Here is a 27,577-nt window from a genome sequence, read left to right as displayed (position 1 = left end):
AGCACATGATGTCGTGCCCTGAGTGCCCAAATAACTGCACGCAGGAAGATTTAATGAATGCTACTACTGACAATGCCACTCTTGTGGCGGAGTTTTGGGCTGACGCTGTGTAGGTTTGTTGTCGACATGACAAAAAGAAGATTCGAGATCATAAACTGGGGCTATTAATTAGATTAATCAATCATACGCTAAGTAGAAAGTAAAGAGGAAACTTTTGCCTCGTTTTGCCGTTAATTTTTCACTCAGCTCGGCCATATTCGCAGAATCAAAATAAACGATGACGTCACGGTCGCATCACCCACCGCAAAAACAATACCGACCGGCGACACGCAAGAGTTGCCCGAGCTCTCTGAGCTACAGTCGGAGTAAAAAATGTGCTATCATTTGGAAATAAAATAAAATCTAAATCAAAATTATCTTAATTTGTTTAGACTAATTAAATTAATACTTACAAATCGTCAAATGCTCTTAAGGAGCCTCATTCTTTTTTTGCCCTACCAGCGCTTCGAGACAAACATTTGGCAAGTGCTGAGAAGAAGCGCCGCAACAAACTCAGTCAAACCACAACAAAATCAATAAACTTTTTGTTCTTTACTTATGGTGCATTCTACACAGATAATTTTGCAAACTTCCTATGGCCTCCAGCAACGAAAAAAGCAAAATGAATATTAACACTATTGCAATTAGCAATTTTATTAAATATTAGAAAGAAAACATCACTGCGGTGCTAGAAATACTTCGCCGAGATAGAAGACAAGAAGAAAAGGAATAGAATAGAATAGAATTTTATTTAATGTTTTTTCTGTGTACAGTCTTTGTAAAAGCGCCTTATAACACATGAGTAAAGATTACTGTGCCTAAATAGAGGAAAACTTTGGCGAGCCACATTTTTTCATCGTAGAGTTGACCCGTTATTTTGGAATATTTCATAAACATGTATTTTACCGCCCGTCAATTGCATAATCTAGACGCAATGTTTACAAATCCGTATTTTTATGCACGAATGACATTGTTTACATATTTAAATGGATGGACATTGGACATTGTAAAGTCAGATGTTATCGCCCCAGACTGTACTATAGCGTGACCGCTCACGCTGCGTAGTAGCAGCGTTTTCACATTGCAAATTGGTGCACAATTCATTTCTCTTTCGAACTCTACACGATGTGCATTTGTTTTTGATGACGTGACTCCACGATGCGCACTTCTTTTTCATGACGTGACTCTACCTAAACGATGTGCACTTGTTTTCTATGACGCGACATGATCATTAAAGATGTGATACGAGCATCTAGGATGTTAAGTGATTAGTAAACAGGTTGAGTAGTTCCCATAAAACTGTTGTTAGATCTTTTAATTGCACGGTTCTACATGATATTGTACTAATGAGCATTTAGCATCCACAACTTTTATAAGTGCATCGCGATTATGGAGTTGGTGAACAAGGTGTTATTTGCTACATGGGATCTTTTATTAAAGAAGAAGAATCTCTACACACGATTTATTCCCAAATTATTTTTCTCCGCTTACAACAGCGCAAGAAAATATTTGAACAATAAAATTGATGATATCATTTTCGATTGTCTCATTTCCAAAGACAAGACGTTAAATGACAATAATTCTTATCATATTGAAAACGTAAATAAATCATACGTTTTGCCATCACAAAGCCGAACGCCATCTTTCAATTTTTTTAGACTTCCAATCCGATTTGATGAAATAATGGATTCATAATTCGAGTCAAAGATTAGGCAATACAGAGGTAACAAGTCGAATATCGTGGTACAATACAGCCCCTATGAATAAACAGTAATTCACGAGGCCCAGTCACGGAACTTGTTTTATCGCAGGGTGGGCCGCGATCGCTGTCTGCCTGCCAAATGGCACGAATGTTTACCGTAACTCGGCTGGATTCGACTAGGCGTTATAGCGTATAGATAGTCCACTAGAAGCTAAACTGGAGCTATGAAATTCACGAGAGCAATAGACCGGTTCAAAAGTTCGGGGTTTTCAAAAGCAATTGTCAGCCAAAGCCAAATGGCACGAATGTTTACAGTAACTGGCTGGATTCGACTAGGCGTTACAGCGTACATAATATCCAATTAAAGCTGAGCTAAAGCTATGAACAACAGTTCACAAGAGAAATGCCGGGGTGGGCCGAGAGTTGTCTGCCAAATGGCACGAATGTTTACCGTAACTCGGCTGGATTCGAGTAGGCGTTACAGCGTACATAATATCCAATTAAAGCTGAGCTAAAGCTATGAACAACAGTTCACAAGAGAAATGCCGGGGTGGGCCGAGAGTTGTCTGCCAAATGGCACGAATGTTTACCGTAACTCGGCTGGATTCGAGTAGGCGTTACAGCGTACATAATATCCAATTAAAGCTGAGCTAAAGCTATGAACAACAGTTCACAAGAGAAATGCCGGGGTGGGCCGAGAGTTGTCTGCCAAATGGCACGAATGTTTACCGTAACTCGGCTGGATTCGAGTAGGCGTTACAGCGTACATAATATCCAATTAAAGCTGAGCTAAAGCTATGAACAACAGTTCACAAGAGAAATGCCGGGGTGGGCCGAGAGTTGTCTGCCAAATGGCACGAATGTTTACCGTAACTCGGCTGGATTCGAGTAGGCGTTACAGCGTACATAATATCCAATTAAAGCTGAGCTAAAGCTATGAACAACAGTTCACAAGAGAAATGCCGGGGTGGGCCGAGAGTTGTCTGCCAAATGGCACGAATGTTTACCGTAACTCGGCTGGATTCGAGTAGGCGTTACAGCGTACATAATATCCAATTAAAGCTGAGCTAAAGCTATGAACAACAGTTCACAAGAGAAATGCCGGAGTGGGCCGAGAGTTGTCTGCCAAAGGCACGAATGTTTACCGTAACTCGGCTGGATTCGACTAGGCGTTACAGCGTACACGCTATCCAGTACAAGCTAAGCTTGTGCTATGAACAATAGTTCACGTCACGAGAGCAATAGACTAGTTCAATCGCCTGGGTGGGCCACGAGCCGCAAGTTGTCTGCCAAATGGCACGAATGTTTACCGTAACTCCGCTGGATTCGACTAGGCGTTTATACAGCGAACACGCTATCCAGTACAAGTTAGGCTGAAACTATGGACAGTAGTTCACGAGAGCACTAGACTAGTTCAAACGCCTGGGTGGGCCACGAGCCGCGAGTTGTCTGCCAAATGGCACGAATGTTTACCGTAACTATGAACGTTTTCGTATTTATTAGCTTGAAAACTGCGAGTCCTCTCAACAAACAATGATATTCTGCTCAGACATACACATTTCAAATACCCAGATTTTAAAACTAAAGAATCGCTGGACTGCGCTTGCAATCAAGACTGGAACTCAAGCCAAACGTGCAAGTTATTACCTATCTACAAACTGCTCTAAAACTATTACGGAATACAGATTGTTTACATTCATGGTGAACGCCTTTATGAATGGCTACTTGATGCTGAAGGCTGGTGTTATTAAACGTATCTAAATTAATTAAAACGCCCTGCATGCTTTTACAAAAAAACTTTCAGCTGAAGGATAAGTTTTACCAATTTACCAATATAAATCGGTAAAATTCCATAGACTTTCAACAAAGAAAATAAGTAAAAAATTGTGATTTTTACACAACAACAAATGACCACTTGGAGTTGTCTTGACTTGGAGTCAAAACATGTTGGAGGCCCAATATTTCGAAACAAACATTTTATACTTTTAAAACTTTTACACGTTTCTTACGATAGACAGATATGTACAGAATATTGACGAAGATTTTATATCATAAGCGTTATTTTTTAAACACACATTTGCTAAGGCCTGGTTTCTGGGATAAGATCTTTAGCTTGATCTTCTAATCAAGTATGAGTTATCATATTAAATTAATCTTTGAGTAGAATAATCACGCTCAAGCTGGAAATCTCAATTCAGAAACCTAATTATTTCTAAGAAATGCAATCAATAGTTTAAATACTTTAATTAAATTCTCGTTTACAGTTAAAAAGCTGCCATGCTTCTTTCGAATGTAGATTAGGTTTATTTATATGGCGCATATCCGGCGTTTGTTTGCTTTGATGCGTTCTGCCACCATAACGTTACATAGTTGTCAGTGGGGATAAAATAACTGCAGGCTGACTTGAAGAATAAACAGAAGATTCTTATTTATCTATATTAGTAAATTATGTCTGTTTCTTTGTTATATTTTCATTTGAACAGCGGAATCAGCAGCATGGATTGTATTGTTACTTGAAAGATATCTTTAGGTTATAGGCGACCTTTTATCTCAAAAAAAATTTATGGGATTGTAATAAGAGATGAAATTGATGAAAGTAAGAGAGCTCCAATCATTTAGGGAAATGTTAGTTCATATTTAATAAGCCCTAGGTTAGGTAAGAAATTAAGAGTCAGAGGGCATTTGAAAAACTATCAATTAATTAGGGGTAACTTCGTTTTCTCATATTGTAATATTATTTTTACTATGCAGACAAAGTCAGGGACACCACCTAGTATAGATAATTATACAAAACAAAATGGTTTTATCATATTTCTTAGTTACGCGTTGCGGTCGCCACCGCCTCTGGGATATTGGGTGTCGGGTCGCATGTGGAAGATATTACATTACACACATTAAATGTTGAGAAAATAACAGCCACCACACATTATTCTAATGTTTCTGATGAATTTTACGCCTCAAAATACGAGACAGACATTGTAAATGATGAAAGCGTATTTTGTAATGTGTATTTGTGTCAGGTCAACCAATCAGAATCACTTATTTAGCGTATCAGGACACTTGCGCGAATGTATTTGCTTGTAAATCACAAGCACGCATGGACATTTGCGCGGAAATAAAGTTTTTTTGTTTGTTTTTCTCGCAAGTGTTCGTTCGTTTCAGCCAAATGCCGTCCACTGCTGGACAAAGGTCTCCCCCAAGGATTTCTATAACGACTGGTCCTGCGCTTCCCGCATCCATGCTCTTCCCGCGACCTTCACCAGATCGTCCGTCCACCTAGTGGGAGGCTACGTCTTACAGACCGCGGTCGCCACTCGAGAATTTTTCTGCCCCAACGGCCATCGTCTCTACGAGCTATGTGCCCCGCCCACTGTCACTTGATTTTAGCTGACTAAGTGTACCCTTTATTTACTATAGAAAGCCTCTTACTTTTATTTCAGCAATCAACTCGACTTTTAACGAACTTACTGCCGAGCTGATAGCCTTGCTTGTAATTTAGCTGCCCACATGTCGCAAACTTCAAAAATTTGAGGGCTTTTGAAATACATAGTATATCAGGGAGTCCTTTGATGTATTCCCAGGCACGCGTCACGGCGGGTGATCACGGCACCCCGTAGGCATCGTAAGTGTAGGGTTGCCATCTAGTAACGTGTAGAGATTTCTGAGTCTTGGTTTCTTTGATATAACCAAATTTTGTAGTGGACGTCTTTTAAAGTAATCTAGCTGGTTATTTTTCTATATCCGCGTGGCTAGCTACCACCATTTTACTAACACCTGTATTCACAGACGCTGCTTGCTTATGTGGAGCAGTAAATCGAACGCACAGCGTTGAATAGAGCTCTGTGATTGGTTCGTGCGTCAGCCTGTGCGTTCACGCGTACTGTGAGACCTCATAGTAATGTTTGTGAATACTGGCGTAAGTCTGTCACCGAAACTACATTGCTATGTTTCGACAGTTGGAGGTAAGATAGCCAGTTCCCCTTTCCACTTTCAGCCAGATAATCTCTTTCCATAAGTAAGATGCAGGCCTAGACTTCATCATCATCGTCATCATGAACAGGGCATTTAGTCTCCACTGCAGGAGTATACATACCCCTCTTTATTTACCAGAAGCAAATAAGTAAATGACTCCTCACGCTAGCCATACGGGTTGAAGAAGACTTTCCCCTTGTATTTTGAAAATTTTATTTACTGGTTGTTTTCGGGGAGAAAAAGAATTCTATAGAAAAATCCTTGTTAATACAAGTTGATAGCAGCCCTATGGTGTACAGTGTCGAGCGGAAAGGGGCGATCTATCCGACAGGTGCGCACTGCGCAGTGCACAGGAAGTGGCGCTTCTAACGCATTAGATCGCGGTTATGTCTGTGGATGTGCATGTGTGTGTTCACCATAACATGAGCCGTTGGGATAGCTCCAGATGGTGGATGGTGGTAGGAATCGCCTAAATACATATAAAATCACATGAATCGCGGATGAATACCATTCGTGCGGATTTGTATGGGATTGGATTTCGAATTGAATACTCAATCGTTTATTGCAATAGTTCTTCAATACATCATAAGCAATATTCGAGGATGTGCATGGAGCAGGCCCTTGCTTTTTGTTATTTAAACAATAAATGATAATTACTTATTAGTTAATTTTCTTCGTTTCTCGTGCATTTTGTGTAGAAAATTTTGAGTTATTTTAACAAAATTGTACTTTACTTGCCCTTAAAAAGGACAATTAACAAAATTGGTTATTTTGGTGAACACCAAGTTCACCAAAATAACCAATTTTGTTAAATAAATAAATAATATTAAAATGTCTGTTTTTTTGCCAAATAAATAGATAAATCCAAATAGCCTTCGTCCAGCATTGGACGTCATTTGGCTGAAACGAACAAAAAAAACTTTTAAATCCTATCCATATTGTGACACATGACATTCCAATCTGTGTTGACTGTCCTAAATACCTATTTCCATTTTCCTAGTGCGATACTCCTATCTGTCGACGGAAGCGCGAGGCGTCGGCGGGGACAATGTTACTGGGTCGTCCAATGGTCAATGTCAACCTGTCATAATGGAGCATGTTTGACATGTGAAAAGGAGTTTGAACAAATGTTTGTAGACAAGTGAGTGTAACTGTTAGACCGATTTTGGTAGTTATTCACATGCAATTTAGAGTTATAGTTAGCAACAAAAGTCACTGATTTGGGTAAAGAGCGCGAGGTCGTGCGGGATGGCAAAAATATTCCTATGGGGCATTCGAATTCGCTGACTTGGCTGTCAAGTGGAACGCCATGATCCTAGGCCTTATAAAGTATCAGTGTGTTGTGCATTATGCACCTTACGATTTGGCTAATTATTTATTTGTGCATAAGTTGGTGTATATTTATAAGCTTTAATGTTATGAATCTAACACTTCTGTGCTTTCAGACAGCTCAAAACTCTATTAAAATTCGGGCCTAGCCATTTTAAACTTTGGTTACAACGATTGAAGTGAATTCATTATAAAATTGCTTTCGCATATGCCAATATCACGGATTAACTGGATGAAATAAATGTGGGTCCATTAGCATTTACTAACTGTGTATCGAAAATTCAATGAATAAAATTGATGTCGACTTACGTAGTATAAAATACCGATACTCTCTATCAAGGCTGTAATGCGTTAAATTACAATATTCAAACTGGTCCAATAAAAAAGTTTCATAGTATCAAGGTATTATTCAATCAATCAATCAATAAGGCAGTTATTGTGTCAGTTAATATCACATAAGGCCTATTAACAGTTCAAGTAATATTTATATTCCCGGATCAGGCGTTATTTTTCCGACACGATCTTCGTGAACTTAAACATACAGAGAGACAAGATATTACGCTGAAGGTATGTAATACAGTAAAAGATCTTAGATGTACATAAGTCCTCTATAACCTACCGATTGGCCGTACAATATTTTATTCGTATGAATAGGTACCAGTTAATTTCATTCAGTGTATAGTTAATATATAATTTTTTCCTTGATCAATGACATTCCTAACAATTCTATTATTGTCCATATGGCAGTAGGTAATAGGCTATTTGATTAAATTGTGTGTTTTAATATCAAGTCTCTCATAGGATGACTTAGATTAATAAAACCTAGATAGTCAGTGCACGAAAGGTGAGGCAGATTTTAGTAAGCCAGAATGGCTTACTCGTAAACGTCACATGAACTGTCAAAGTGAAAAATTGGTAAACACGTCCGACGACTTTTAATTAATTAAGACGGTTTGTGCTGTGAAAGGGTGTCTAAATACATCAGAAAAACTAAAGAAAGTGACCAGTGTTACATTTCATAAGTAAGTACTACGATTCGACGCGTATTTTGCTTGAATTTGGCTTTCAAAAATTAAATACGGGAATGATACCAGTAACAAGAAAATTTATTTCCCAATTGTTCGCCGTACAAATACACTTCCTTTTTTATGAAATCGAGACTTTTCAGTCGATTTTTCTTATTGTAATTAGGTAGGTACTTTGAATTCATTAAATAAGTAAGTACACGATGCGTTTTGTTTTTGTTAGTTATAAAATAATTAAAAACGTATTAAAAAATTCCCTACTTTCGGGAAAATCGCCTTCACTGTCTACACTCCCCAACAAAATTGACACTAATGACATAAGATTTTTGCCTCACTCTTGACGAAGCGTTTGTATGAAGACTATCCATCTAGGTTTTATTAATCTAAGTAGGATGATGGATTTGGATATTCATGAAAACGAAGGTTCAGTTACAAGCAGGCATTAATTTACGAGTAAGTTACAAAACCCTAGTCATAAAATTACTTTTAGTGCCAGAAGCTCTTGTTGGAGTGGCCAAATGAAGGGAGGCAGACTAAAGCCGCAATGTAGAAAGGAAAAGAAGGTTAGCTCTTGTTAAATCGTAAGGAAGAACATTATACAATTTTTACAATGGTGCGTATATTTGTACCCCCCGAGGGCCCCGACTCTAAACGTTGGAGTAGATTGTAAGGGTCACAGAACAGATATGTGGTGGTGTCTCATACAAAACGAATTTGTAATGGTAAACAATTTTGTTAACATATGTATTGCTACGTATACTTGATAGATCACCAAGACAATCTTGGATATTAATGCTTTAGTACTTTTTACACGGTTAATGACAGGGTCGAGAAATTACTTTATAATACATTATACCGCAGTAGAAAGTACGAAAGTTTAAAGCCCTGTCAACTGGGACGCAGACATATTGTCTGTCAAAAGACTTGTAACATTTTATTTCATTGTAAGATTAGCGAGTGTAATTTATGTAGCTTTGTGGTGGAGTATTTATTTTTATAGTTTTACGATATCAGGATGTGAAGTGAGACTACTGAATCTAACTATGTTATCCTGGCGAGGAATAAACCCCTGTTTGACCGGGTTTACGGTTTGTTTATTAGTTGCGGAAACACGGGCATTGAACCTGCACCAAAGATCCCTCGGTCAGCCGTTGACCTATTGGCTTTATATCATTCCGGAGAGAAATTGCGCTATTAAAATACGTTCTGTGGGAAAAGGAAAAGGATATTGTTGGTATTTCCGACATGGATTATTTGATAGTTTCCTTTCATTAATAAGGCATAGAACATTATATTTCTTAGTAAAAAACAGCCCGCAGAACTACTAATCATGATTTTTCACCAATAATCCAACGGGGTCAGGTGAGTCAAGCCAAAACCTATCTTTCCGGAAGAATATTGCTCTTCATTTGAAACTTTTGGCGACTTTGAGCCTGGATCGATAAATCGTAGTCCTAACTGGTAAATTTTAGACCTACGAAATAGCTTTCATTTATGACGGAGAGAACATTATATTCCAGTAGACGCCCAACCCAAAGATGAAATCACACAAAAACGAGTTTTGAAATTGGTCCTAACAGTGCAAAAAGAAAGAAAGAAAGAAAAATATTTTTATTTAGTCCAAACATCCTTAGACTACTTACAACAATATAATTACTTACTTATGAATAAGTCACACGCTTGTCAGTTGTTGTCGCTCAAAACACTTGAGGTCCAATGACACCATCATCATCACGATAGGACCCTAATCAATGTGCAACCTGACAATAGAAGTGACGGAGTGACTTCCATTAAAGTGCTATAAAATAAAACAAAGAAATTCTACCTTCACGCAAACAATTCCTGTAATCGTGTTAGGCTATCCCAGCAGGTACCTAACTTGTAACCGTATTCAACAGAAGTGTCTACTGTCTACCAACCTCGTCTGCAGGCTTCGAGGGCGTAATGGCCACGGTCTCGTTGAAGCAGAGACAGGCGCAGTAGTGCCGGTTCGCATCCACGTCGGTCAGTACCGACACGTAGAACCGGGGCTCGGACCGTTCTGTTGATAGCGCCCATCCTTGAGGCTGGCAGAACTGGAACAATCAAATACCATTAGGATTGTGATAGCCTTAATTTAATTAGAGTCAACTCCACAAAGATTATCTTTTTGTTTCAGTCCCATATCATCAACAGCCCATTACAATCCACTGCTGGACTATGAGCCTCCTCCGCTATAGTGGAAGGTTTTGCCACAATCTTCAAGCTTGGCAGGCGGATTGGGGATCGCATCAGTCTCATTTATACTTAAACCACTGGATTGAGCCAAACAACATTATCGTCAGGTCTAATTTAGTCTCCACTGCAGGAGCGTTCTTCTGTAATTATCAGATGGACCTGATGTTCGCGCTAATTTGTCTTTTAGTAGGTGGTGGTCCTATCAACATCATCTCTGCCATAGGACGTCCACTGCTGAACATAGGCCTCCCCCAATGCTTTCCATGTTGCCCAGTTCGTAGCGGCCTGCGTCTAGCGCCTTCCACCTTTACGATGTCGTCGGTCCACCTTGTGGGTGGACGTCACACACTGCGTTTTCCGGTGGTCCTATTCTACTATCCAATTCTAGTGAAGTTTTACATTAAGTGCTTACCCATTCTATCCCGTCGTGGAAAGGAGTGTCGTCCCAGTTCGTCTCTGGGAAGCGCTGGAGGATCACGCCGCTGCTCAGACCGCCCCCTGAAGCAATGAAAACATTTTGTAAGAAACAAACATCCATCTATAGCAGTAAGGTTCCAAATCGTTTGGCAACGTTCAATTTGCTATAGGTGCTGTAGGCAAGCTGAATCGGGCTTGAAGCAATGAAAACATTGTACTCCAAGTGATCACTAAGAGACAAACCTCCATCTAACTAAGAGGTAAAGTTCCAAATCGTATGGCCACATTCAGCTTGCTGCAGGTAATGTAGGTTGAAGCTATGAAAACATTGTACTCCAAGTGTTCATTAAGAAACAACCCTTCATCTAAGGCGTAAGGTTCCAAATGGTTTGGCAGCTTGCTATAGTTCAGCTGAAGCGGGTTTTGGGGAACAAACGGCTTATTACTAACTTTGTAGAGAGCGCTTCAAACTTTTTGTTTTCATCGCTGTTTAAGCCGAGCTGCTTGAGTGCGAACCTACTAAAATCTGAGTTGAGAACATTTTAATGAATCCATATTCATCTAACTTTATTTGGGAAGGTGCAGTAGACAGATCGCTTTAGTTTTAGCAGCACTTAACGTAATTTGACGGGACGAAGATTGGCTTTGCACAAATGAATCAAGAAAATATAAAGTCTTCGAATTCTTTTATTTTTGACAATGATAGTCGGTTTGTCACATGATAATATAATTTCTAGGTCAGTTTTGAACTTATCACGAAAAATAATAGACAGCAACATGGAAGTTCGTGCTAACTGGCTCTACATTCCAGTTAGTAAATAAATACAACGAAAAACACGTAACCCCTACCTCAAAATGAAAGCTTGAACAATTTCCCTCATACATAATTTTGTTTACGTGCACAAAGTTCACCCTACAGTAAGTAGGTACCTAATTTAATAATAATGGCCGCCCCTGTGTACTCCTGTCGACTGTGTAGCGAACCAGAACCGCTGCAAGGACAAGTAGCAAATAGCCAGGTAAATTTTACAGCAAGAAGTATAATAAATAAGGTCATACTTTATGAAGTCTTTAGTCTTTGAGTAATAGACCAAATGCAGATGATTTTCCTGCTCTCTTATACTAATATTTTAAATGCGAAAATAACTTTGTCTGTCCATTCACAATTTCACGCCTAAACCATTGAACCGATTTTAATGAAATTCGGTACAGAGATAGTTTAAGTTCCCCGTAAAAGATATAGGATAGTTTTTATCCCGGTCTTTGAAACGGGGCGACGCGTGCGATAGTTTTTCTGTGACAGGCAAAATTTCGTGTTTCAAATAGTTAGGATTTTACGATCGTATTTTTCGTGATTGCCACAGACTAATTAGCACGCGGACAAATCCAAAGGCTTTCCTTAATTTATTAATAGAGCAGTCATTATATGTATATTTGAGCAGGAAAATCACCTGTTAAGGAAGTGGTCTAATAGTTAAACTACGAGTACCTATAGGTAATGACGGGGTTCCTGATTTATGAATGGATTGAAACACCATAGATGGAATGGAACCTACGAGTTTATTCCATAGAATATGGAAAGAGGGAGTTTTCCTTGTTCGAAGAATGAAATGAATGATCACATATTAATGTTGACTTCCAGCTCCGTTACAAAGCGGGAGGCAGATGATAAGTGATCTTTTAGGCAGACCTAAAGCTTCAACCACACCAACGCGTGCCGATCGCCATCGCCGGCGCGATCATAGGCCAATGACAGCTCGTGCCACCCTTGACAGTTCGCGCGACCTGTCATGGCTGTCATTGGCCTATGATCGCGATCTGCACGCGTTGGTGTGGTTGAAGCATAAGAAACGACGATACCGTATACTTATCATTAAGGCCCTGTTTCCATCAAGGCGGAATGATATGAGAGGTGGAATTGTGTAAAGCAATCGTAATCATTTGAAAGTTCTTAACGTACGATAAAGTCAGTTAAACAAAGCGTTTGGCAGAATAATCGTACGTTATGAACTGTCAAATGATTACGATTGCTTTGCTTTACACAATTCCACCTCTGATTGGTTTTTAAAACACTTCTTCGCTCCGCGCGCTCTGTCTTGGTCGAAACTGGGCCCAAGGTCCTACGCTGTGACTATAACTTAAGATTTAATTTGAAATATTCCCAACTAGTTTAGTAACTTTCGAGAAAACTATTTAATAACATCTTGAACATTCTCATAACGAATCTAATCAATTAATCTTTAATGAGTCGTGAAAGTAGGTTTCAATTTTAGTAATTATTTTATGTTCTCGTAAAGTAAGAAGAAACATTTGAAATTGAAATATTAAACGTAAAACAGGATTGCGTGATATTAATTGCTAGTATTAATTTATAATTTTTAGGCAAGAAAACAATACTTAATTGGCAGCTAAAACATACTGAACAAGTTAATTGTGGCATTAATTAAACCAATTTGTCTAACAGAAAAAAACTTGATCTTAGTCAGTAAAAACATTTTTGTTTGATTCGATTTTCGATGTCGAACAGTAAAACGATGATCGGAACTACTAGTTCAACTATGTGTTACACTAATAACAAACTAGTACGCACAGATCGACAAATGATTGTTCCATCCATTGCACCATACTCATAGTATAGAATGTAGGATGTGGGTCGGTTATTCATTTGATGCAAATTTGAACCATTTACATTTCACGCCGAATGTATTAAGCCATTAGCACGACTGCCACTTTGACCAACCAATTTCATAAACACAGAGCAAACAGCTGACTAAATTAATTTAATTACAAGTGACTGTACAAGTTGAAATAAAATCAGTAAAATTCTGCATATTGGTCGCAGAACCTGTTCTAAGAAATATCAATACAGGTAAGGGGGCGACCATTAATTACGTGAGACAATTTTGGCTATTTTTTAACACCCCCGCCCCGCTTGGTGAGATTTCATGAGATTTTGCCAGACCCCAATTTTGATGAAATTTGGCATAGAGATAGTTTGAGTCCCGGGAAAGAACATAGGATAGTTTTTATCCCGGTTTTTGAAACAGGGACGCGCGCGATAAAGTTTTTCTGTGACAGACAAAATTCCACGCGGGCGAAGCCGCGGGCGGAAAGCTAGTTTAGAAATAACTAATAATTTTGTCTGTCACAGAAAAACTTTATCGCGCGCGTCCCTGTTTCAAAAACCGGGATAAAAACTATCCTATGTTCTTTCCCGGGACTCAAACTATCTCTATGCCAAATTTCATCAAAATCGGTTGCGAGGTTTAAGCGGGAAAGCGTAACAGACAGACAGACAGACAGACAGACAGACAGACAGACAGACAGACAGACAGACAGACAGACAGACAGAGTTACTTTCGCATTTATAATATTAGTTGGGATAGTTGGGATGGGATGAAGCCTTCTACTAACGAAATAATTTTCAAGATCCATTCCAGACATTATTATTTTTTAACATTATGATGAGTTCTTCAGACATACGAAATTTTGAAATTACTTACATTTCACCGTCTTGTTTTGCGTAAAAAGGATTTTTATAAGCGGTTTAGGCGTGTAACATAAGATACTAACAGGGTGACCTACGAACTATTGTTGGAATTGTTGTAGTTTGTAAGGTCCAATAGTTCGTAAACGACCTCCTCTTCATGGGAATTTACTATGGCGGGTCCACTTCCAGTCACGCTGTATATTAACTTACAGACTACAGTTACTTTCACGTTTATAATATTAGTAAGTACACTAAGTACTGACATGGGTTTTCCTCTTCATTCTTTGGCTTCAAATATAAACACACTTCATCCGTATCATGACCACAAAATGTCCTAATACCATAAGGCTATCTTTTGCGCATTTTCACTCAATTCACACATAATGTGGCCACAAAATTCATCATTACATCGCAGCTAGGGTTGCCAGGTCCAAAAACACGCAAGCCGGACTCTGTGCTTCATTTGGCCGGACATTTTACCCTAAAAGCCGGACATAAAAAGCCTAACAAAAGCCGGACAGGCCGTACAAGCCTATATTTTGCCGGACAAGACCGTAAAAAGCCAAACATGTACGGCTAAAGCCGGACACCTGGCAACCCTTATCGCAGCAGCTTCCAACCGGGCAGCACGTCCCTTCATTAAATATTCATTAAGCGGCCAGATTCGGAGGACAAACTTCCAGAACCGTGTCACGTACTGCGAATACCAAATACCTTTCTACGTTGGATTTTTTTCACACCACATTCGGTGGAAACGGTGGATAACGCTTTACGATTTGCATTGATAATGTTTAACTTGAGGGACTTCTAAATAACAAAAAATATTAACTTTTAACGTCAGGAGAAATGTGCTCATCAGGCAAATTTGAGAATAGAAATTATTAGGTTAAAAACATTCTACCAAAAGAAGAAAGAAGTTACAAATTACAAAAATAATGAATACTAAAATTACGACTAAGACCAACTCTGAGGAAATGATGAAAAAGTGGAAAAAACCGAAAATTGACGCTTTGTGGAATGTAATGATTGAAAGTTTGGTTATTTACAAAAGCAGATTCTGCTTGTATTCAAATGATATTGAATCATCATCATGATTGTACCTTCCTAAACATTTCCGTGATTTCTTGCCTTTTATCAACATAAGCACTTCCAGTTGAATCATCTTCATCATTGTAGCTTCCTAAGCTACCCCATGATCTCTGTCCTTCCTTTGTCACTAAGGCACTCCAAGGTTCCGTTCCACGCCTGCACTGGGATACTATTACCACAGAATAAGTAATAGTCTATTACCTGCGCAAGCGCAGCGTCCTCTAACTTGATATTCACCCGTCGGCCTTCTCGTTATGCAACGAAACGAGATCTGCGTTTTGTTTAGCTGCAAGTTGCATGCAACTGGTTGGGCGATAAGTCGGGTTTTTGTCACTCGCTGGATCGCAAGAAATGGCGTGGAGTAAATGAGACTTCTTGTACACTCTTGTAATTGATTTGAAAATTCTTATAGATTTGGACAATATTACGTAATGCTTGGGTGATAATAGATAATATCTTGATGATTATTTATTAGAGATAACTTATCAATGGATATGTCAATGAACGTGATAGTCTAATAGTTACCCGACTGCGCTAGAAGGAGGGTTATTTTTATTATTCTCTTTGATTTCGGATGAGATTTCTTGTTTTAAGATTTGCGGGAAATTAGAGGCAGCTCTGTTAACCTTTTCCATGGACACGTAGTCCTAGGAACTTGTAACAAGCAAAATTACTTTAAAACATTGTCCCCTTATTACAAAAAGTTAGACTCAGTTTGTTTGAACCCTGGTTTAAATTGACATTTAGTATAGAAATGTCATTTTAAACCAGAGTTCGTCCCGGGTTTAACTTTTTTGTAATAAGGCCCTATGAGTTTTCCCTCGTTTGAAAGCAAATTCAAAGGGTCCATAAAATTAAGCAATTAAATCGAAAAAAGGTCCATAAAATAAGTAAGTTCCCACCAGTTATGGCTTACTTTATAGTCTGTTTAGTACAGTTTAAGTAATGAAAATGGTATCACTTTCTTTTAAACGCTGTGTTACTCGTAAGTGTCCATTGTCAAGAAGTTGCAATATATTATATGCTGATAACAAGTGGATGTAACTGATAGTCTTTAATTTATGTGGAATTGTTCAAAAAGAACTTTCGCCCATTAAATTATTTTTACAAGAGATACTTCGCGTATGTATCTCATGTGGGTGGGTGTATGATCTACAAAATAATCTTAAAATCAAACTACCGTAGAAAGTGGTAATAAACGTACAGCTCAGTGTAAAAATAATTATTTTCAGAAGCGACTTTTTCTGTGTACCACTGTTTCAGCGTTGCCAGTTTTTTTTTTCCTCAAGTCGGGACTTTGGTACTTTTTGAGTGAAAATAGCGGGATTCTTCCGTCAAAAGCGGGACATAGTAAAAAAACGTATATAATCAAAGGTTTTCAAATATTTCTCTTTTTATTTGACTTAAAATTACGTTTACGTGACAATAGATAGCAAAAGTAGCCATAGAAAATGTATTTTAACAAAAAAAATATATTTAAAATCAGATTTACTGTATCGTTAAATTCGTCTTTAGAATAAAAAAAGAAAACAATTTAAAAAGTTTTATTCTTTAGAATAATATGGCGTTTCAAACCATAGTCTGGTGAAGTGAGTGTCTCTCTCCGAAAAGCGGGACCGAGCCTACATTTAAATTTGATCAAAAAATCGGGACGTCCCGCCAAAATCGGGACGTCTGGCAACGCTGCACTGTTTATATAGTAATAAATTCGCGTGGCCTATTTTTCTTTGTCTTAATAAATTGTCTATAAAACCGGTGGTTCAGGGGTGGCCATAATTTTATATCTTCTATCTTCATATTTGAATAGCAATTAACTTTACAATCGTATCGAAAAGCAAATAAGCGCATAAAAACAGTGGATTTGTCATTCATTGGTTTACTCATGCAGTATCAATGAGTAAGGCAAATTATGACGTCACCGTTGATCGTCGACTCGCAGACTAGTTGATAGACTGGTCAAAAGTTTAAAGGTGAAATAATGTATATTTTACAAAGAGGATATTATTTGGGGGGTTAATAATAATACGAGCATACTATGTCGTTTTAAAGACTTCAATAGGTTTAAAACGAAATAACGCTTATTCCAAAATCGTTTTTTTTTTCGCAATAAGGGCATTGTAAACATTTATTATTTTATTGATTTGATTTATTATCTTTTTATACACGTGGAACGTAAAGATATCTTTATGTAAATTAAATCCTATTAGTCGTGTTTTTGAATGGATAATACATCGACTCTACTAATTATCTGCAGGTCGTTGACCGCAATCAAATCGTATTATTCTGGCGGACCCTCGCGATAGCGGAGTCGATAAAAAAACGACACAAACAATGGGGCCACTAATGAAATGCTTGAGAGTCGCCTTTCGGCAGGTGGAATCTATTTAGGACCCTGGACTGTGGAAAACATCGAAAAGATAGAGACGCAAAAAAAGATCGACAAAAACAAGAATCTGAACAGTCAGATAGAAATCTAGTACAATCATTACAAGTCACTCTATTTCATGCTCATGGTGATGAGAATGATGAGTATAGTTTTTGACACTTTTTCTAAATGTTGCATTTAGTTTAATATCCGCCTTCATCGTCCAGGGATAAAGGAGAGTGAGATTTGACTCGGGAAGCTCTGGGTTCGATCATCAGCTGAAAAAACCTTCAGTTCGATCCATATTGTGTATTTTTGTCTCACACAATGCATAGGTACAAGATAGGTTGAGGTTTCCGGGTGAAGCTCGCTTCCAACTTCGGCCTGATCGTCACTTACCATCAGGTGAGATACAGGCCAAGAGCTTCCTCGTTGTGGATAAAAAAGCCGGTAAAAGCGGAGGGCACGTTGAGCCTGTCAAATTAAGCCATGTCTTACTAACGCCTATGCATTACATATATTTATTTAGTAATATTTATTATGGTTCATCAAATCTGACCCTATCGTGACCTCATTTGCCCTTATCACAGTTAGAAGAAGTCCAAGATCATGCAAACCTGTTATGTCAATTTATGTAGCTCCACCATGTATTTTTCTACTCTAATTTACTACCGCATCCAACCGTTTGGGCAGTCGCCTAAAAATAGGCACGTCATAAGTGCATGACATAATCGACCTACAAACCCGATGGGCCCTGGGCGACCAATTAGGACGCCTACTTGTTCAATAATCATAACTTCCTATAACAGGGACTTGGGGATCCGCACGTAGTACTATAATGAGATTTTAAGATCTATTAGGAGTTATTTTTGTAAAAACCTCTTTAGAAATGCAACAGTAAAAATACTTGTTTCATCATAATCAACTCAAATCATTTATTCGGTACTAAGGTCCTTTCTAGGGCGCCTATACACGTCCCAAATACAGCTTGCCCTATCACCACTTCAGGACAAAGGGCTGGTGCTGAGAAGAAGTGGCGGAAGAAACTCAGTCACCTTTGTCAGCCATAATATTTTCCATCTCATTCACCATTTGATTTATTAGTTTTGTTACGTTTTAGATAGACGTGATCAACAGTTTTGTTCGATCCAACCTTCGAACAAGCAATAAAACTTGTTCTGGTAGACGATTCTCAATTGCCATTATTGTTATAGTCTCGCTTGTGGTAACATTGTACGCATATAAATAAGTGTGGAAACTCAGTATCAAATACGAAGTGAGAGAAATGAAATCGTCCCCGATGTGAGGCTACCTACGGCTTTCTCAAATGTTGTTTATGATAATACATCGTACTAACTCGTACTTATTTTTACAATTAGACGATAGTGAATGAGGAAAATTGCATTGCAAAGGTAGCAGGAAGGCGCTGGACGCAAGCCGCTACCAACCGGGCACGGGGAAACATGGAAAGCATTGGGGGAGGCCTATGTTCAGCAGTGGACGTCCTATGGCTGAGATGATGATGAGGAAAATTCCATGCGTAGTAAAAACTTAAATATTCAAACTACAATTTTAAACTCAAACATCATTAAATCATTCATTAGATGCGATGCGAATTGCGTCAGCGGCCACCGTCATCGTTTACAATCATTAGGCCACTCAACCGTCGGTATTTATTGACAAACCATCATTTCAACCATCTCTATCAGTAGTGGCCGGTTTAATGTTGATCAATTGAGTCACTCGCCGCATTTAGACGCAAGCATAGTCAAAAGTCAATTTAAGATTGTAAGTGAAACAGTTTAAGATTGATAGTAACAAGAGCTGTACCTAACAAACAATGACGGATTTCATACTTTTATAAACTTTACCAACTTGGTTATTTTATCCAGATGTCTATTCTTCTGGCCGTTTGTTCACTGCACACATTTCATATTTGTGACCTCATATAACCGTGGGACAAAAAACTGCAAAAGAAATAGACAAGGACAAAAAATGTTATAACTTACGGACACGCATATTAAATTACGTATCCTGTTGCACTATCAGTTTTAACGTAATAAAATCGACACCAGCTGCAAATTGCAATTCGAGTTAATTTAGAACGGCTTTAGGCAATATGTAGCAGAAATAAATCTACTCGGTTAGACAGGGCCCACTGAACTATAACGTGTTTGATTTAGGTGGCACGTCGCAAACAGACCGGCCAGCTCAGCCATGGGAATATAAAAGTGTGTCGTATCGTATTTTTCGTTCAAAGGAATTAACTAAAAAGTGTTTAAATTGCTGCTAGGTAATCAATCACAATTTCATCGTATTTGCTCAGGATCATGTCCCAAATTCGTAATGGCTTTCAACAGTCAACATCATCGACGAACACAGTACTGCAACCTGGAAGGCAGTAGACAGACATTGCGGATTGTAGCTACATCTTAAGTTAGGCTTGGTCTTATTCTTCTCATGTTTAATCAAAATCTAAAAGGAGAAACTGACTGACTGACTGACATATCAACGCACAGCCTAAACGGCTAAACGTAGGCACTTGAAATTTGGAAGGGATGTAGCTTAGGTACCGTAGAGGTGCACAAAGAAAGGAATTCCCGAAATTCCCACGGGAACGGGAGTTAGCGGGAAAAAACATTTGTATGAAAAAATCTAAACCGCGTAAGATAGATGAAGGGGTGGGTAAAACGGGATCCACGCGTACAAAGATGCGGGCGGCCGCTAGTCTATTCTAAATGGCAGTGGGTTGTCTGTTTTCATTGAATCTATGTAGTTGTTTCAAGGCCAGATGAATTACGGGCCAATTCGGGCCGATGCAAACTTGTGTATTTAGAAGAAGCTATAGGTCTGCCGCTTTACTGAGTCAGTGTCTGAGGTATGAGAGCAGAAACGGTGTTTCTGTGACGTCAAACGTCAGCGAGACGTCAGATCTCCTTCAAAGTCAAAGTCAAAATTTGTTTAGACTAATAAATAGTTCTTACAAATCGTCATTTTGCTCTTAAGGAGCCTCTACATGTCTCATTATCTTTTTACCCTACCAGCGCTTCGAGACCAACATTTGGCAAGTGCTGAGAAGAAGCGCCGCAACAAACTTAGTCACCACTGTCTGCCGGTTAATATAAATAAATAGAAATAGTAGTAGTAGGTACATTCGATTCAGGAGCAGTTCACTGAATTTACCATGCATTCTTGTATGGTGTATCTTATAAGAATGGGTACATACAAGATTGCGTGGTATATTAAACAAGGTAGTGACACAAGTAGTGACGTGCTAATATCAGACTTACATATTAAGATACTAGTAGAAATGACTCGCATACATAAATTTGAATAACTCAGATTCAGATTTGTATGCTCTGTCATGTCATAATATGTCAATGTCACCTCTCCCGTGCCGGTCCCATACCTCAGACACTGACTCAGATAAACGCTTAACCAACACCAATAGCCCCGAGGTTTAGTGAATGGTGCTTCGATGTTATTAACGACGGTGTCGGGCGCTTGTTGCACGGACTGAATATGACATCATAATGACTGAACATTTTAAAATAACTATGCATATTTACGCAGATTTGATATTTTTGTGAGACGATAGAACTTGCTATTGCTCTTTGACACTTGATGTATTCTTTAGTTGCGCAACTCAATTGAAGGACGAATAACTGTATTCGGTTGTGAAATGGATTTGGAAATATTGATATTATTATCTAATTAAGCTGTTATTCAGACTCAAAGCAGCATCGCCACAAGAATTATCAAATCATGATGTCAGAGAGAACTACACCCATTACGAATTTAACATTTTTAATATAGTCGTAGCACCTACTTATAACTTTGAAATATTTCATCAGATGAATATTATAGGTGCTGGACGATAGGAAACGAAAGAAAAAGTTCTCCTTTTTTGTAAGAGGGGGGAAATGGGCAAGCTTCTTTATTCTTGAGATGTGACAGAGAATTATGTTACGATATCACTGCCAATTTGCAATGAGGGAAGTCGAACCCTAACTTCGGACTCCTCCTATGTTCTGATTAATTTCGTTGCGGGTCCAATGACAGTTTAACTTTCTCCCGGGACAAACTTGGCCTTCACTGGTTGGGTTTTTATTGGCGGTCAAGCTGTAGATCCTGGCTACTCAGGAGTTGCAGCGGTGGCAATGAGAGGTGGGAAAGCGCTGCCAAACTTCCCGGGACGTACAATACAGATAGCTCTTCTGCAAGAAGATTAACATTGCTCAGTACAGTTAATTTAATGGTCCAAGATCAACAATACAGCCACCAGACTCGAATAGATTAGAAGCGAAGCGAAGCAGAGAGCGCACGCGTGCGTGTCGCCCGTTTGACGTGACGGTATCATTATTTATAATCATAATTCGTCTTAATCCCACCAGACATGACTATTTACTTTCTTACGGAGTACTAGAAAAGTATCTCCTTTTACTAATTGATTAAAGATAACGTAAGAAGTAAACAAGGTTCCCACCTCTCGTTCCCACCGCTGCAACTCCTGTGTAGCCAGGATCTACAGCTTGACCGCCAATAAAAAACCCAACCAGTGAAGGTCAAGTTTGTTAAACTGTCATTGGACCCGCAGCGAAATTATTCAGTAGAACATAGGAGGAGTTCGAAGTTAAGGTTCGACTGGAGGACTGCAATAGGAAGTAAACAAGAATGGATGCTTTGTTTTATCAATTTTCTGTGGTGACGTGTTTCCCAAAGTTCCGAAATAATGTTCTTCGTATGTATGTCATACTTTGTTTGCCGAATACTATAACTGATTAAAGCTAAAGCAAGTCTTGCTGGATTAAAACAGGAAGGCTACTATTGGCAACTAGTATGCAGTTTTTCCTTTGCTTATGAATAAATTAAGGGCCATAACTATTGCAGGGGCTTTTCTATCCGCTTCTGCTTATCTAGAGCAATATGCAATATCCTCTAAGCAGGGCTAAAACACGAAGGGCGAAAAGTACCTAATTATTCTTGATATTAAATAGTGACACTATGTCGTACTGGAGTGGTATGCACGATGTAATTGTTATAAAACATTGCTCCTGTATAACCAGGATCTGAAGCAGATGGTAAAACCTAATAGTGAAGGCGCACGTCGGAAACAGTAGAAAATTATTGCCGTAAAATTAAAAAGCCCTTGACGGCATTTGAACCTGAAAACACGGTTGACGTCTTCCGGCGCACGAACCAGCTCACAAAGAGATTGATATAATAAATCATTGTTACAATGAAAATTTAGAAAGGGGTACTTCCATGGTTACTAAGTAACTCTTGTCTAGGCTTGAATATAGGTAATAATAATAATCTTATCTAGCAGTTTAAGTTCACAGAAGTAATGAAAGTTGATAATTTTATGTCAACACTTCAGTTCAAGAACTGTTTTGTACTGAACCAATTTTATTCAATATCAAAATACAAAATAATGCTAAACTACACCCTATTGCTAAAGCTTCAATTATAAATAGCAAAGCTGGAATGTTCACACAATATGTCTGACATAAGACCCTACACACATGGTGTCAATGACCATGATAGGTGATGTCACTTGATAAACATTTAATAACTTCTTGAATTGGAGCATAGGGGCTTGGTAATTTAAATGGATATTACTTGAATGATGAATGGAGATACTTTATTTAAATACTTGAGTGAGGTATTAAATAAAAATTAAGCTAATAGCATCAAAATAAAAATATTCTATCATTTGGGCCTTAGCTAAGTTTGGACAGTTTTATAATGTTTAATTACATTTATTTGGGCAATCTACTTTAAACTCAAAATAATGTACCTCTTTGATTTCCTGTTTGGGTAAAGAGTAGGTAATAATAACTGATTGAATCAATGCCCAATTTATTCACTTTTCTAGACAACTTTGCTGTAAAAAATAACTAAAAATCCTTACTCATAGTAAATAATTAACTACTTAATCTTTGTATTCTATCTATACTCTATACTAATATTATAAATGCGAAAGTAACTCTGTCTGTCTGTCTGTATTGCATTTGGAAGGACATAGGATAGTTTTTATCCTGGTTTTTGAAACAGTAAAGTTTTTCTGTGGCAGACAAAATTCCACGCAGCGAAGCCGTGAGCGCAAAGCTAGTAGGTATAATATAAGACTTTTACAACAAAATATTGTATTGTAAGTAGGTATATTACTTACACACACAACAGTAATGACCTTTAATCAATACTAAGTGACCTGATAAAGTATTTACTCTGAGTCATTTGAGTGACACACATTTGTTGATAACACAGGGGCAGTAATTAAAGATGCAAACAAAGTAACAAACCTAGAATGCCTAAAGCAATTAACCCTTAAGTAACATCCTTATTTTTGGTTACACTTAGAAACACCCTGGGGTAAAAAAAATACCCCAAAGGGAAATTGAAAAATTTGAAGTAAATATTTAAAAGCAATTTAATTTGTGATTTACAGTGTATTAATGGACTCACTAAATTATACTATTTTTTTAAACGAACGTCTATCTAGCGTAAAGAAACATCTTAAATCAATCATAACAAAAAACAAAGATTTTTTCATTGGCAATTAATAGTCTCCACAATGATCTTCTAGAAAAATCTCGGAAAATTATTGTGGGAACCAAAAACTTACACTAATCGGACATTGAATAGATGTTTTATACATATTTTAAACACAAAATGAAATAAAATGAAAATTTGTGACTTTATAATAGCGCAAAATAAAAAAATCTTTTTTTTTTATAAAATTATGAATATATTTTTTTTTATTTATTTTATTCCTGATTTTTTTTTTCAAAACACATCAGACACGCTGAATTAATACATAATTATCACTTTTGGGCTCTTATTCTGTGTCGGATTTATGAACGCTGTGTTCTGAGGGGATGTCTTCAAAGTTCGAAAAGTATCATGTAAATCAAGCTCTATTTATTTTTCTGCATTCTCGAGACAACGTGCTACCTAATCGTCATATAAATTTTTACTCATTTTGTTTAAATATTGTAAAAACCTATTAATAAGATGTTAGGTGATGAAAAATTCAAGCATGCGTAACTAACACCCTGGGGTAATTTTCCACCCCACCTACCTGTACAAGCCAAACAGATGATTTTTTTCAGATCCCGCGTCTACGAGCTTAAAGCGCACACTCTGCATTGAGAATACACAAAACGACATTCCACTAGCTTAGGTAGAAAAAAAGATATGTCAATTTTTATGCGCCTGGGGTAAAATAATACCCCACGGTGTTACTTAAGGGTTAAATCAAAAAGTAATTGGACATTAACATAATATTTTAACACTCAGACAGAGTAATAAAGACAATAAATATGAACAATAATATAATTAGGTAGGTACGCACAAAAATTACAATTTAAAATAAATTACAAAAATTAAAACTAAAAATATCTATTAATTTTATTTACTTGTGTTTTTGAGTCTTTGTTGATGCAGAAAATAAGTATTTATTTATTTTTAAAGAGTCTTGATTAGTTGGACTTGGTACTTGGAAACTCTGAACACTTGTAAAACATGTATTTCCCTTGGATTTGGCTCTCATATTAATTTTTATAAGTAAATAACCAACGTTGGCTTTAAATATACAGCCCAGATTTAACACTGATTGCATTTTATGAACAAAATCCCATTGTTTGGATTACACAACAACTCCTTATCACAAGTTGATAAGAGTTGCATTGCCTACAAATTAGCATGGCATAACTAGGCATGTTTCAACTGGGTTTCTAAGGGGAAGTTTAGTAATCATTTGTACAATGATTTAAGTAGAAACATTGGTGATATAAAGTTCTTTTTATGATTTGTGCTTAGGCTCTGATTGTCTATGTTGGTTAGTATAATGCTAAAATAATATTGGTCGTGTAAGCAGAAAACAAGACGTAGTTAAAATAATCTTGTCGTCTAGACTGGTTTAATCTAAGATCCTGAACTTTTTAAGTACTCTTATGGAATGTTTATACTCACTTTCTTTTTCGTGGTCAAATCCCACTATCACGAAGTAATCGACGAGTCTGGACATGGCAATCCTACGGCAACATCCGAGCACAAACACCACAAATGCACTTTGTAATTAAATTAGACAGGATCAAACACATTTTACACAAAAACCAACTAAATCCACTTCCACATATTCACTCGTTTATTAACCGATGCCGTTACTTCTACAATACAAGCACTACGCGAACGATTCCTGTACACCGTGCACTACACAAAATGTAAACAACACTTTCATTTATCGCGAGCTAAAGAATCTTACTTCAATTACAAGAAAGGTTGATAAATTATTCACCTCTATAGGTTATAGTAGTGGTCACAGAAATTATATTGGTCAACTTTAAAACCTAGTAAATGGAGTTAGAGTAACTGATTATTCTAATACTATATTTATGTAGAAATTCGCGACGTTCACAGTTAATTCTATAATTTCTCATTACAATCGTTACGGAACTCTGCCCATCCGACATATCCGAAAAAACTACTAAATTCTACCAATTTCTTTCAACTTGTTGAAGATGTTGCCAGTATAAATTTAAAATTGTTACTTCATTTTATTTATTTTTGTAAATTATTTATAAATTCAGTGCCGGATTAGCCACGTAGCAAGAGTAGCAAATGCTACGGGCCCCGCGAATTTGGGGGCCCCGCGCTCCAACGCCTGTCTGACCGAAATAAAAAAAGATTAATTTAGATAGTATTCAGTTTAGACCATAAGTGCCACTTGTGGTCTAAACTGAATAAATATTTTTGATTTTGATTTTTTTTTTGATTGAGTAGCGTAAAATATCTTGTATGCCTTAAACGCGCTTAGGCTATGCTTTACTTTCACTTGAAAATCTAAAACTCGATTTCATCACGTTAAATCATAAAAATAAGTAGGTAGCTATTTTACGAACTTTTTAACGTGAATGTTCTAATGTTTAATTATAATCGATATATTTAGACTAGCATCTATACCACATTTCTACCCTTCAAGCGGCCAGCCCGAGCTAATGCTACGAAGGCACTTTTATGTGGTTTCGTCACTATTAAGCAAGTTTTGGAAGACATTTTCAGTAACGTGGATCAAAAACCGGAGTGCTGTTTAAATAGCTTACGGACTAGTTTCAACGATGAATAAGTTATAAACGGGAATAACGACAATTACATGGAATCCGGAATCCTAGAACGCATGCAAGCGACTAGTGCTTCGCTGCAATCGTCTGATCAAGACCCTCTTTATGAATCATCTACGTCCAAAAAATGCGATCCACATTTCAGATATTCAGGCAAGAGCCAAAGATCTGACCAATTGTGAAGAATACCAGCAACAGACATCAAGACGAATCAAGCGAAATACAAAGTACGACCATTTCAGCGGCTCTACTACACTCGACGACTTTGTTAAAAATCAAACACCTGGACAACGTTTCGAAGTTCAGGTGTTTATTGTCATTATTGATAACGTACTGTCTGCTTTAACTAAACGTATGAAAGCATATCATAAGATTACTAGTATTTTTGAAGTATTTCGACAATTAAAATCTCTTACACCAGAAGAGATTTTGGAAAAATCCTTAAGTATGGTCAGTGCTTACGAGGATGATTTGGAGAACAGCCTAGGTGGCGAATTAGTGCAGTTTGCAGAGCTGCTGAAAACAGAATCAGATGTGGCTACTGTTATTGACAGCAAAAAACCGGAGCCTCTGGAGCAGCAATTTTATAAACTTTTAATAAATAATTCTTTAGAATCGTGTTTTCAAAACTTAGAAATTGCCTTGCGCATTTACATGCCTCTCATGATCACTAACTGCAGTGGCGAACGTTCTTTTTCAACATTAAAACGTATTAAAAATGAATTAAGGAACACGATGGGACAAGAACGTCTTAATCATCTTACTTTATTGAATATAGAGCATGATTTGCTTAAAGAAGTTGATATT

At 37.6% G+C, this 27,577-nt stretch overlaps 2 protein-coding genes across 2 annotated transcripts in view; both read right to left on the bottom strand.

The window, feature by feature from the left end:
• Sbf (SET domain binding factor) overlaps positions 1-26,126 on the bottom strand; it is a 107,325-nt gene extending 81,199 nt beyond the window's left edge. The window contains exons 1-3 of the mRNA XM_028314302.1: positions 25,623-26,126; positions 10,697-10,782; positions 9,987-10,142 (exon numbers count right to left, since the gene is read on the bottom strand). Coding sequence (XP_028170103.1) covers positions 9,987-10,142; positions 10,697-10,782; positions 25,623-25,677 — 297 coding nt within the window. The 5' untranslated portion in view covers positions 25,678-26,126. The remainder of the gene's footprint in view (positions 1-9,986; positions 10,143-10,696; positions 10,783-25,622) is intronic.
• A 1,139-nt stretch (positions 26,127-27,265) lies between these two features.
• LOC114359787 (uncharacterized) overlaps positions 27,266-27,577 on the bottom strand; it is a 1,485-nt gene continuing 1,173 nt past the window's right edge. Inside the window, exon 2 of the mRNA XM_028314292.1 lies at positions 27,266-27,286. Within this exon, the coding sequence (XP_028170093.1) occupies positions 27,266-27,286 (21 nt within the window). The remainder of the gene's footprint in view (positions 27,287-27,577) is intronic.

This window comes from Ostrinia furnacalis, unplaced genomic scaffold (genome assembly GCF_004193835.3).
Source record: "Ostrinia furnacalis isolate ACB-3 unplaced genomic scaffold, ASM419383v2 OfSCF4658, whole genome shotgun sequence".
NCBI classification, from domain to species: Eukaryota; Metazoa; Arthropoda; class Insecta; order Lepidoptera; family Crambidae; genus Ostrinia; species Ostrinia furnacalis.
This window is presented reverse-complemented; position numbering and strand designations above follow the sequence as displayed.